Here is a 12,104-nt window from a genome sequence, read left to right as displayed (position 1 = left end):
TACTGGTCCGGTCCAATTGCGCTGTGTGTGTGTGTGTGTGGCCCCTGAATGAGTTTGACAGCCCTGCCATATTTGACAAATTTTGATTATCAAAGGTCTTGAATTGACTTAATTTTGATCAGCACGGATAACGACTTAATTAAAAAACACCAAACAAGTTTATTCTATCTTTTAATTTTGCTCAAAATAAAATTTTAACCATAAAGGTCTATATTTGGGTTGTGATCCCCAGGAACCACACATTATATCAGTCCAGTTTCTGTTTGTACAAATGTATAAAATGTGTCCACTGTGGGTCAGTGCAGGTGAACACGTCCTCCACAGGGTAACAGCCACAGCCACAGTCAGTGAATTGTATAGAACTGTATTTTTTTTGTTATTTTCATTTTTGTTAAATGTTATCTTATTGTATTGCCATTTATTTCATGTAAAGCACCTTGGTCAACCTAGGTTGTTTATGAGGTCCTATATGAATAAACGAGACCTTGCCCATGACCATATTTAACAGAATTGGACTATCAAAAGTTTTGAAATAACTTCTCAGAGGTTAAATACCTGGGTCTCCACACTAGATAGTTGGACCAGTCCCAGCCTGGTCAGATGCGAACATGAACTGATAAAGCCTTGGATGAGAGGTGAAACGTATTCCTAGACAAATAACCAAGTCCAGTTGCATTCAATTTAAATTTCCTTGAGATAACTATGACCTGGACAAATGAGAATATTCACAGGCTTTTGAAATAACTCAATTTTGATCAGTCACAGACTTGCAGATACCATAGTAAATATTTCACTGATAACAACTGAATTAAAAAATACCAACCAAGTTCATTTTGGTCTTTTAATTGTGTACAAAATAACATTTTAAACAAATTTAAACGTAAATATTAAAATTCCCAGGAACCACACATGTTATCAGTCCAGTTTCTGTGTGTGTACAAAATAAATGTATAAATTGTGTCCACTGGAGTTGATCCACTGTGGGTGAACACCTCCACAGTCCCAGTCCCGGTCCAGCAGCCCCCCTGTGTGAGACCGGTCCACCACTACTTGAACTGGTTGTCGATGAGCGTGCCCTTCATCTTGGCCTTCTTGGCCTCTAGCTCGGCCAGCTCCTGCAGCCTCCTCTTGCTCATGCCCTTCCTCTCCAGCTGCTTCTCGATCACCTTGGCGTTCTGGGCGTACGAGTCGGCCACCTCCCGGGCCTCGATCTCCTCCTCCTCCTCGTCGATGGTGGACACGGTCACGGAGCTGAACTTGCCCATGTCCTTGGTCCTCTTCGTCATCATCACCCGCACCTAGTGATGGAGAAACCAAAGCAATCAATCAATATGAATCAATTGTGTTGAAATGGTTCAGTGTTTCGATGCATTTGATACAATTAAACATGGCGACATCTGCTGAAAACACAACAGCAAATCAGAAAACACAACAGCAAAAGAGAAAACACAACAGCAAAATCTCAAAGGAATTTTAAATCGAAAGCAACTGGACTTGGTTATTTGTCTAGGAAGACGTTTCACCTCTCATCCAAGAGGCTTCATCAGTTCATGTTCGCATCTGACCAGGCTGGGACTAGTCCGATTGTGCAATAAGCCTGTGCTGTGCATATTCTCATTTGTCCAGGTCATAGTATCTCAAAGGAATATTGAGCCTGGTCAGATGCGAGCATGAACTGATGAAGCCTCTTGGATGAGAGGTGAAACGTCTTCCTAGACAAACAACCAAGTCCAGTTGCTTTCGATTTAAAACTCCTTTGAGATACTATGACCTCCTGGACAAATGAGAATATGCACAGCACAGACTTATTGCACAATCGGACCAGTCCCAGCCTGGTCATGCTTACATGAACTGATGAAGCCTGGAGAATATGCACAGGCTTACAACAGCAAAAGAGAAAACACAACACAAAAAGAGAAAACACAACAGCAAAAGAGAAAACACAACGACAAATTACTAAACAGTTTTCTGTTTTGTCGTTGTATTTTCTCTTTTGTCATTGTGTTTTCTCTTTTTGTGTGTGTGTGTGTGTTGTTTCAAAGGAGGTTAAATCGAAAGCAACTGGACTTAGTTATTTGTCTAGGAAGACGTTTCACCTCTCATCCAAGAGGCTTCATCAGTTCATGTACGCAGCTGACCAGGCTGGGACTGGTCCAACTATCTGGTGTGGAGACTCACTATTTAACCTCTTGTGTGGGCGTTTCACAAGGGTGATGATGTCACTGGTTCCCTTTTGTGCTCCAAGTGCCAACGACAGTCGTTGGAGTGACAGTCGTTGGTGGGAAGTTGGTTTCGACTTCGTTAGTGCCCTATTGTGTTCTAACGACAGTCGTTGGAGTCACTTGCCACTTGTGAACAGTAGTTGTTCTTTGAGGCTAGATTGTTGAGTCTCCTGGGAAGGGATGAGAGGTGAAACGTCTTCCTAGACAAATAACTAAGTCCAGTTGCTTTCGATTTAACCTCCTTTGAAATACTATGACCTGGACAAATGAGAATATGCACCGGCTTAGTGTGTGTGTTGTGTTTGTCATGTGTCTCTTTTTGTGTTGTGTTTTCTCTTTTAGTGTTGCGTTTTCTCTTTTGCCGTTGTGTTATCTCTTTTTGCTGTTGTGTTTTCTGATTTTCTGTTGTGATTTGCACCTCAGGGCCACCGTAGTCTGCTTCGAGCATATTAACACCCCTACTACTACTACTCCTCCTACTACTCCACGCACCTTCTTGGGGGCCTCCGGCTGCTTCTGGCTGTAGACGCTGGTGTTGCCGAAGCCCTGGCCGAACTTCACCACGGCTCCGTCCACGATGAAGGTGGCCGGGCTGTTCTTGTCCTGGTGCTGGTAGAAGAGCAGCAGCCCGCACTTCCCGCACTTCTTGCGGCGCTGCCTCTCGATGCCCTCGGCCCTCTTGACGTACGCGGTCTCGTCGTCCTCCACGTTGCAGAACTTGTGAGCGTGTTTGGCGGCGTCGATCACCCGCGCTCGGTCCCGGGGCCTCATGGGCAGCTTCTCCAGCTGGCAGTCGAGCACCAGCACCATCTGCCCGCAGAGGCAGTAGTAAACATGGAGCGGCTTCTCCCCGTCGTCGTACTCCTCCCGGTCCCGGGTGTCGGAGCAAACCACGCTCCTGGACACGACCTTCGGCATCTCGACTCGCTTTTGACAACAATTAAGTTCAATTAAAGGATTAACGCTACTGCTTCGGCGTCATTTCGACAAAAAAACAGCAAAACAAAACGGCAACTTGAGGAGTTCACGCAGCAGAAACAGAAACAGCGCGTTACTTCCGGTGTGCGTCGCTCGTTGCTGTTGGTTCCGGTTCCTCCTAGCAACGAGAAGAGCGTCACTTCAGTTCCGCCTCGTTAAAACGTTCCATCTTGACGTTTTTATAAGTGATATTCAATCATAATAGGCTAATTAAAAATGATAAATGATAAATTAAATGTATATAGCGCCATCTAGACACCCCAGTGGAAAAATAAAGTTAAGTAAAAATAACTAAATGAGAACAAAATGACTAATTTGGAGTTTACCCATACTAAATGATTTAAATTCATAACTTGAAATATTGCATTTACGTTTCAACTTTAATTGAAAACTGAATTGATAGGTCGTATTGTGTATTATCATATCAAATAAGTTAAAAAAAAAAAATCTATGGCTGATGCTGCAGACACTTTTAGACAGCGTGACTTTTATTTATAGGCTACAACAGTCGTGTTTAAGCCTTTTAGCGAAGATTAAAATTCAGGGTTATTTTTAAACATGTGATGGCTGCATTTGACCTCCCGTGCAGTAGACTAGACGACTAAAGGAAACTGTAGCTTTAACAGTTAATCCGTATTAAACGTGCAGGCTATACTGTCTCCGACCTTGCTCTGCCCCGACATTTAAAAAAAAAAAAAAAAAAAGCCAAACCCAGGACAACCATCACGTTGAGGAAACATGATTTATTTCAACACTGAAAGACAGTAAGGTACAAAATAACTTCTTAAGACACACACGTGACAGAAATTGATTCAAAAGTTGATCACAAAAGCAAAAGGCTCCATCACACCGCGGGCAGCTCGTCTCGGCTCAGCCCGGGCAGAGCAGGCGCTGATGCTGCAGGTGCATCACTGACAGCAGCTGGTGTCGCATGTCTTCCCTTTGCACACGCAGCCAGAGGCGCACTTGGTGCATCCAGAGGGGCAGCAGGAGCAGCAGCCTGGAAGAAGAGGAAGAGGACACAGTGATTGAGTGACAAACAGCAGCAGCAGGTGGAAGCCATTACACCTTTACATTGAACCCTAATTAAGCCAATTGGAGACACCTGGGCTGCTAGACTACATGCGTTTCACGTGGAAGTGAAACAACTAGGACACCAAAAAACATTTTAGTGCATAATGTAAAATGTGCCTACAGATTGAGACAAAATAAAATAAAATAAAAATCGTGGATTTGAGACACGTTGCATCCAGGATGTCAAGAGTTAAGGCTATGACGCCAGTAAACTGCTCAACATTTTGTCTTCTTTTTTTTTTTACAGTCTATTGTCTTTACATGAAGGACTTACTCTTCTTGCAGGTGGTACAGGAGCAGTTTGTGCAGCTGCAAGAGTCTCCGCAGCTGCAGGTTCCAGCTGAAAATAGAAAAATACAAAAAATAAAAATTAGTTTTGATTGACAAAGTGTCTCATTGTCGCTCTCAAACACTATAGGCTAATACTACTTACTCTTGGAGCACTCGCAGGGGTCCATTTCTTCAGGTGGCGTCTGGTTCGTCTTCAGATAAGAGAGAAGTATCTGTGTGTTGTCTGTCACAGTCAGTGTTGTGATCTGGAGGTGAATGGGCGGCCCCTTTTATAGCAGGCAGTCCCCGGCGACAACAACAGGACCGCGTGCAAAAATCAGTCAGTCAGGCTGCTGCTGCTGCACGCGTGCACATATAGCAAAGATATAGTAGATGATTACAAAGGAGTTTGTGCACACGATCTGATTTACCGCACCACCGCAGCGGGAGAAGCACACGGATTCCCAGGCCAAAGGACCATCTGCCTCATCGAACCACTTCTATTACATCTAAGATTTAATTGGGATAATAATTTGTGTGGATTTTGGGAGAGTGACATTGAAACGGTGGGACAAATTTTCTATGAATGTGAGCATGTTATACAATTTTGGGTATTGTTTCAAAGCTGGTTGTTGACCAAACAAATTGTTTTGCACCCGTTAAACTAACTGGATGTCGATTAAAGTTGGAGTGTGTAGTGTATAGGCTACACACCTTAACTTACTTACTTTAATATCTTTAATTATTTTATGTTCTTTTTTGTATGTGTGTCTTGTTTGGAACTGAAGGAATGTGTTAATCGATGCTCTGCTTGATGGACATGTTTTGCTCAGAAGTAATCTGAGCCCTGAGATACAGGGCATTGGGTTCGTTCTTGCCTAAAGGTTAGAGGGTAGGTCAAGGGTAATTTAACATCTGGTTTGCCTGACATGAAATAGACATGAGATAATTCACTTAAAAAAATGTGTGGTCAATGGTGATGATGAGGATCAATATTGTAAAAGAAAAAGAGAGAAAAAAAAACTAAGGGTGGGAAAGTGCAAAATGGTTGCTTAATAATCATTTTGCGCACGGTTCAATAAATTGTGGGGAAATTAGTGGGAACAGCAAAAACTTCCCTTATGTTGAAATTTAATAAGGAGTGTCATGTCATGTCTGTTATTTCTATTCTAATATGTCTTCACATAGCCTATCAATCAATTACACAACGGCTGTAGTGTGATAGCCTTATTGTGTGTGTAAAAATGAATTTAAGTGCAAATTAAAGGATATTATCAACCTACATTGCGTCGTAACTGTGACAGTTATACAGCAATACATCACATTTCTCGCATTTATTTAATTTTTTTCATTTTTTTAAATCCTCGTTTAAAATGTTTCTAATTGATACTGAATGTAACTTTGAGTCTCTTGAGTTGACAGCAAACATGAAAACCATGACATGTCCGCAGTTAATGAGATGTTTGTCTTACATTCATCCTTTATCAGTGTTTTTGTTTTTTCACACATCTGGTTTAGGACCCCTCTCTGTTTGGAGATGGGGTTGTCAGAAAAGGTACAAGTCAGAGCTCTGGGCTAGTCGAGAGAAGATTCTGCATTTTTTGTACACTGTTCTTCTTGTTAATAAACTTATTTTTTGAAGTGATCCCTTCTTTTCATCAACACATCAATATACCACAAGTGCAACTAAAGGGAAAACAAAAACTTACACTTCTTCTTGATCACGCTTGGAAAACATTTCATTCACAGATGCAAATAGCTCAAGGTGAAGCCCCACATCAACAACGGATGGAAGAATGAACTCAATATACAAGTACATCCTTGTACTAGCTACATGACAAACAAAAATGCCCAGAGACTCTTTTCTTTATTGGATTTATTTACCCATGTTTGTAATTTGTTGATACTTGAAATAAAAAGTAATAATAAAAAAAAAGGACCATCAGCCCGCAGAGGCAGTGGTCTGACGGAGGTACGTTTTATCAGTCTGTTTTCTGGGAATAATTGACATAAGGAGAAACCAGAAACAAGCCGTTTTTTCGTTTTTTCGTTTTGGAAAAAAAAACGGAAATCAAAATTTCAGTTCGTTTTCTCGTTTTTGGTTCTTATTTAACAAAACGACTTTACCACTCAATATTTTGTTTCCGTGGGTGGGCGGGTCCTAGTGTGCTTCCTTGCCCTGTGCCCTTCAAAATAAAAGTTCCTCAATTTAATAATGTCGACAAAAATATTACTGTAGGCTAGTCTACAGACACTATAGAGGACCCCATCACCCACAGTCAAGACTGACACGTGGCTTCAAATAACAATAATAGTAGGCTATTCATAATGAAAATGAGAACTTATGAAGTTATGATGACTTCAGTGTAGATGTTTAGCCACAAGGTGGCGCAGTTATTACATGAAGAGTAGATCTGAGGGCTTTACTACGACGGAGGCTCACAACATATCGTGTCGTGTGTATTATTGAAAGCGAGGGGTGTGCTATAGGCTAAAGGCTAGTGAGTACAGAGTGTCTACTCTGTACAGTGACAAAGACTGTACAGTAACTTCGTTCAATATACAGTAGATACTACTTCAAAGTGGCCATTTCACTCGCGGGGAGCGAGATTCACGCAACGCGTGAAATGTGACTGACAAAGTGATCACACACGAGAGCATTATGGCTGATAGCTCCCCTGGTAGAACAGCTCCCTCATTAAGCTGAGTCATCCACTAATGTGGGTTCGAGTCTCAGTTTAGGTTGTACCATTAATTAATGTGTTTTCTTTTCTCATCATCATTATGATCACACATGCTTAAGTTTGAGCAAATAAATGAGCAAATGAGCATTAATTCTCCGCCGGGCCGAGGCACCAACTTCCCTGCTTGTGTACATGTTTATAGGGATGTGAACGTGTACTTAAATATGTACACGTGTACACTGTGCATTTTCCTGGCCAGCACAGGTACCAGGAGACCAAGACCCCCTGTCATGTCGGTCCTCTATGGGATCAAATAAGGGTCATAAAGATTCTGTACTTGTACAATGATGTTCAAATGTGTGGGCACCGGGTTGATTGGCAAGTCAGTAAGCAATGTGCTGATTGGCTATTCATTCAGCCGTCAAAACAGGGTCAAAATTCGTACTTGTAACTTGAGTTTTGTAAACTTGTAACTTCAGGGTCGTACTTGAAGGTGGGAAATTTGTGTTAGTTTTACATGTACAAAATATTCCCATGGATAAAAATATGTTTTACACATGCACAAACTATTTTTACAAATTCAAAATTTTGTTACACATGCACAAAATCTTTTTACAACTTCAAAACTTTGTTGCACAAGCACAAAATCTTTTATACACCTTCAAAACTGTGTTACACATGCACAAATTGTTTTTACACGGGCACAAAATATTTTTACAACCACAAAACTTCAGTACACATTTGAACATCATTGTACAAGTACAGAATCTTTATGACCCTTATTTGATCCCATAGTCCTCTACCCTTCCTGATCCGCCGCAAGTTGCAAGAGCCCCACGGAGCCCATGTCTCTCCCTCCTCTCCCACACTTCAGCACCTGTCCTGGGCTGTCACTCTGCAGGGACGGCGCGTGTCATAAGCCGTTGGAGACAAATACGTATACTACACAAGCAGGGAAGTTGGTGCCTCGGCCCGGCGGAGAATTAATGCTCATTTGCTCATTTATTTGCTCAAACTTAAGCCATATGTGATCATAATGATGATGAGAAAAGAAAACACATTAATTAATGGTACAACCTAAACTGAGACTCGAACCCACATTAGTGGATGACTCAGCTTAATGAGGGAGCTGTTCTACCAGGGGAGCTATCAGCCATAATACTCTCGTGTGTGATCACTTTGTCAGTCACATTTCACGCGTTGCGTGAATCTCGCTCCCCGCGAGTGGAATGGCCACTTTGAAGTAGTATCTACTGTATATTGAACGAAGTTACTGTACAGTCTTTGTCACTGTACAGAGTAGACACTCTGTACTCACTAGCCTTTAGCCTATAGCACACCCCTCGCTTTCAATAATACACACGACACGATATGTTGTGAGCCTCCGTTGTAGTAAAGCCCTCAGATCTACTCTTCATGTAATAACTGCGCCACCTTGTGGCTAAACATCTACACTGAAGTCATCATAACTTCATAAGTTCTCATTTTCATTATGAATAGCCTACTATTATTGTTATTTGAAGCCGTGTCAGTCTTGACTGTGGGTGATGGGGTCCTCTATAGTGTCTGTAGACTAGCCTACAGTAATATTTTTGTCGACATTATTAAATTGAGGAACTTTTATTTTGAAGGGCACAGGGCAAGGAAGCACACTAGGACCCGCCCACCCACGGAAACAAAATATTGAGTGGTAAAGTCGTTTTGTTAAATAAGAACCAAAAACGAGAAAACGAACTGAAATTTTGATTTCCGTTTTTTTTTCCAAAACGAAAAAACGAAAAAACGGCTTGTTTCTGGTTTCTCCTTATGTCAATTATTCCCAGAAAACAGACTGATAAAACGTACCTTGGTCAGTAGTAAACATGGAGCGGCTTCTCTCCGTCGTCGTACTCCCATGGTGTCGGAGCAAACCACGCTCCACCTTCGGCATCTTGACTCGCTTTTAATAACAACACGGTTCAATTACACGATTAACGCGACTGCTTCGGCTTCATTACGACAAAAAACAATACAAAACAACTTGAGGAGTTCACGCAGCGCAGCAGAAGCAAAACAACGCGTTACTTCCGGTGTGCGTCGCTCGTTTCTGTTCCGGTTCCTACTAGCAACGAGAAGAGCGTCACTTCAGTTCCGCCTCGTTAAAACGTTTTTATAAGTGATATATTTGATCATAATAGGCTAATTGATCATTATAAATGAATACATTTAAGAAACTCAGTGAAAATAAAAGTAAAAATAAATGAATAAAAACTAAATAAACTAATTTAGAGTTTATTCAATTTCAATTCAATTTTATTTATAAAGCGCATTTCATGCACAGGGCAAACTCAATGCGCTTCAGAATAGTTAAACAATTATAATACAATGCAATAATAGTGCAAACAATTAAAAAAGTGCAAATTTAAAGACAAAACAAGCAACATCAAAACAGTATCACATACACTTATAATGCTCAGGGGACACATATGGTACACACACAATTTAATCAAATGCAGTTGTGAAGAGGAAAGTTTTTAACTTTTTTTTAAATGTGGTCACTGATGTTGCCTGTTTTACAGAGTTTACCAATATTAAATGATTCAAACTTGAACTGAATTGATAAAGTAGTTCCCCACTTGTGTATTTTCACACTTTAATGTTATTTCAGCACGTTAATGTCATTTAGATATCGTGAACAAGGAAGAAAAACATTATATGGTTGATGCAGACAGCAACACATTTTGAAAGCCAAACCCAGGACAACCATCACGTTGAGGAAACATGATTTATTTCAACACTGAAAGGCAGTAAGGTACAAAACAGTAACTTTCTTAAGACACACACGTGACAATAAGACAGAAATTGATTCAAAAGTTGATCACAAAAGCAAAAGGCTCCATCACACCGCGGGCGGCTCGTCTCGGCTCAGCCCGGACAGACCAGGCGCTGATGCTGCAGGCGCATCACTGACAGCAGCTGGTGTCGCATGTCTTCCCTTTGCACACGCAGCCAGAGGCGCACTTGGTGCATCCAGAGGGGCAGCAGGAGCAGCAGCCTGTAAGAAGAGGAAGAGGACACAGTGATTTAGTGACAAACAGCAGCAGCAGATGGAAGCCATTTACACCTTCACATTGAACTCTAATTAAGCCAATTGGAGACACCTGGGCTGCTAGACTACATGCGTTTCACGTGGAAGTGAAACAACTAGGACACCAAAAAACATTTTAGTGCATAATGTAAAATATGCCTACAGATTGAGACAAAAAAAAAAGAAAAAAAAAGAAAGATTTGAGACACGTTGCATCCAGGATGTCAAGAGTTAAGGTTATGACGCCAGTAAACTACTCAACATTTTGTCTTCTTTTTTTTTTACAGTCTATTGTCTTTATATGAAGGACTTACTCTTCTTGCAGGTGGTACAGGAGCAGTTGGTGCAGCTGCAAGAGTCTCCGCAGCTGCAGGTTCCAGCTGAAAATAGAAAAATACAAAAAATAAAAATTAGTTTTGATTGACAAAGTGTCTCAATGTCGCACTTAAACACAGTCATTGAACGCCAAACTACTACTACTACTATTACTTACTCTTGGAGCACTCGCAGGGGTCCATTTCTTCAGGTGGCGTCTGGTTCGTCTTCAGAGAAGAGAGAAGTATCTGTGTGTTGTCTGTCACAGTCAGTGTTGTGATCTGGAGGTGAATGGGCGGCCCCTTTTATAGCAGGCAGTCCCCGGCGACAACAACAGGACCGCGTGCAAAAATCATTCAGTCAGGCTGCTGCTGCTGCACGCGTGCACATATATAGTAGATGATTACAAAGGAGTTTGTGCACACGATCTGATTTACCGCACCGCAGCGGGAGAAGCACACGGATTCCCAGGCCAAAGGACCATCTGCCTCATCGAACCACTTCTTCTTACATCTAAAGATTTAATTGGGATAATAAGTTGTGTGGATTTTGGGAGAGTGACATTGAAACGGTGGGACATATTGTCTATGAATGTGAGCATGTTATACAATTTTGGGTATATTGTTTCAAAGCTGGTTGTTGACCAAACAAATTGTTTTGCACCCGTTAAACTAACTGGATGTCGATTCAAGTTGGAGTGTGTAGTGTATTAGGCTACACACCTTAACTTACTTACTTTAATATCTTGAATTATTTGATGATGAGGATCAATATAGCTACACTGTAAAAGAAAAAGAGAGAGAGAAAAAAAACTAAAGGTGGGAAAGTGCAAAATGGTTGCTTAATCATTTTGGGCACGGTTCAATAAATTGTGGGGAAATTAGTGGGAACAGCAAAAACTTCCCTTATGTTGAAATTGAATAAGGAGTGTCATGTCATGTCTGTTATTTCTATTCTAATATGTTTAACATAGCCTATCAATCAATTACACAACGGCTGTAGTGTGATAGCTATTTGCCTTATTGTGTGTGTAAAAATGAATTTAAGTGCAAATTAAAGGATATTATCAACTTACATTGCGTTCATTAGTGTGGGCTTTCGTGTAACTGTGACAGTTATACAGCAATACATCAGATTTCTCGCATTTATTTATTTAATTTTATTCATTTTTTAAAATCCTCGTTTAAAATGTTTCTAATTGATACTGAATGTAACTTTGAGTCTATTGAGTTGACAGCAAACATGAAAACCATGACATGTCCGCAGTTAATGAGATGTTTGTCTTACATTCATCCTTTATCAGTGTTTTTGTTTTTTCACATATCTGGTTTAGGACCCCTCTCTGTTTGGAGATGGGGTTGTCAGAAAAGGTAGGCTATATAAGTCAGAGCTCTGGGCTAGTCCAGAGAAGATTCAGCATTTTTTGTACACTGTTCTTCTTCTTGTTAATAAACTTCATTTTTTAAGTGATCCCTTCTTTTCATCAACACATCA

The 12,104-nt window shown here is 40.9% G+C and overlaps 3 protein-coding genes across 3 annotated transcripts; all 3 read right to left on the bottom strand.

Moving 5' to 3' along the window:
- Positions 1-827: 827 nt before the first annotated feature.
- On the bottom strand, positions 828-3,277 carry steep1 (STING1 ER exit protein 1). The gene is made up of 2 exons (XM_083972976.1): positions 2,715-3,277; positions 828-1,298 (listed from the first exon to the last, which is right to left on the bottom strand). Exons 1-2 carry the CDS (start codon positions 3,138-3,140, stop codon positions 1,047-1,049), a joined length of 678 nt encoding a protein of 225 aa, XP_083829102.1. The 5' UTR covers positions 3,141-3,277; the 3' UTR covers positions 828-1,046.
- Positions 3,278-3,928: 651 nt separating this feature from the next.
- On the bottom strand, positions 3,929-4,905 carry mt2 (metallothionein 2). Its single transcript, XM_083973637.1, has 3 exons — positions 4,708-4,905; positions 4,549-4,614; positions 3,929-4,200 (listed from the first exon to the last, which is right to left on the bottom strand). Exons 1-3 carry the CDS (start codon positions 4,730-4,732, stop codon positions 4,109-4,111), a joined length of 183 nt encoding a protein of 60 aa, XP_083829763.1. The 5' UTR covers positions 4,733-4,905; the 3' UTR covers positions 3,929-4,108.
- Positions 4,906-9,978: 5,073 nt separating this feature from the next.
- On the bottom strand, positions 9,979-11,091 carry LOC310986819 (metallothionein). The gene is made up of 3 exons (XM_083972907.1): positions 10,789-11,091; positions 10,610-10,675; positions 9,979-10,262 (listed from the first exon to the last, which is right to left on the bottom strand). Exons 1-3 carry the CDS (start codon positions 10,811-10,813, stop codon positions 10,171-10,173), a joined length of 183 nt encoding a protein of 60 aa, XP_083829033.1. The 5' UTR covers positions 10,814-11,091; the 3' UTR covers positions 9,979-10,170.
- Positions 11,092-12,104: the final 1,013 nt, after the last annotated feature.

The sequence above is a fragment of the Trachurus trachurus genome, assembly GCF_905171665.1.
Source record: "Trachurus trachurus genome assembly, chromosome: 6".
In the NCBI taxonomy this organism is placed as follows: domain Eukaryota; kingdom Metazoa; phylum Chordata; class Actinopteri; order Carangiformes; family Carangidae; genus Trachurus; species Trachurus trachurus.
This window is presented reverse-complemented; position numbering and strand designations above follow the sequence as displayed.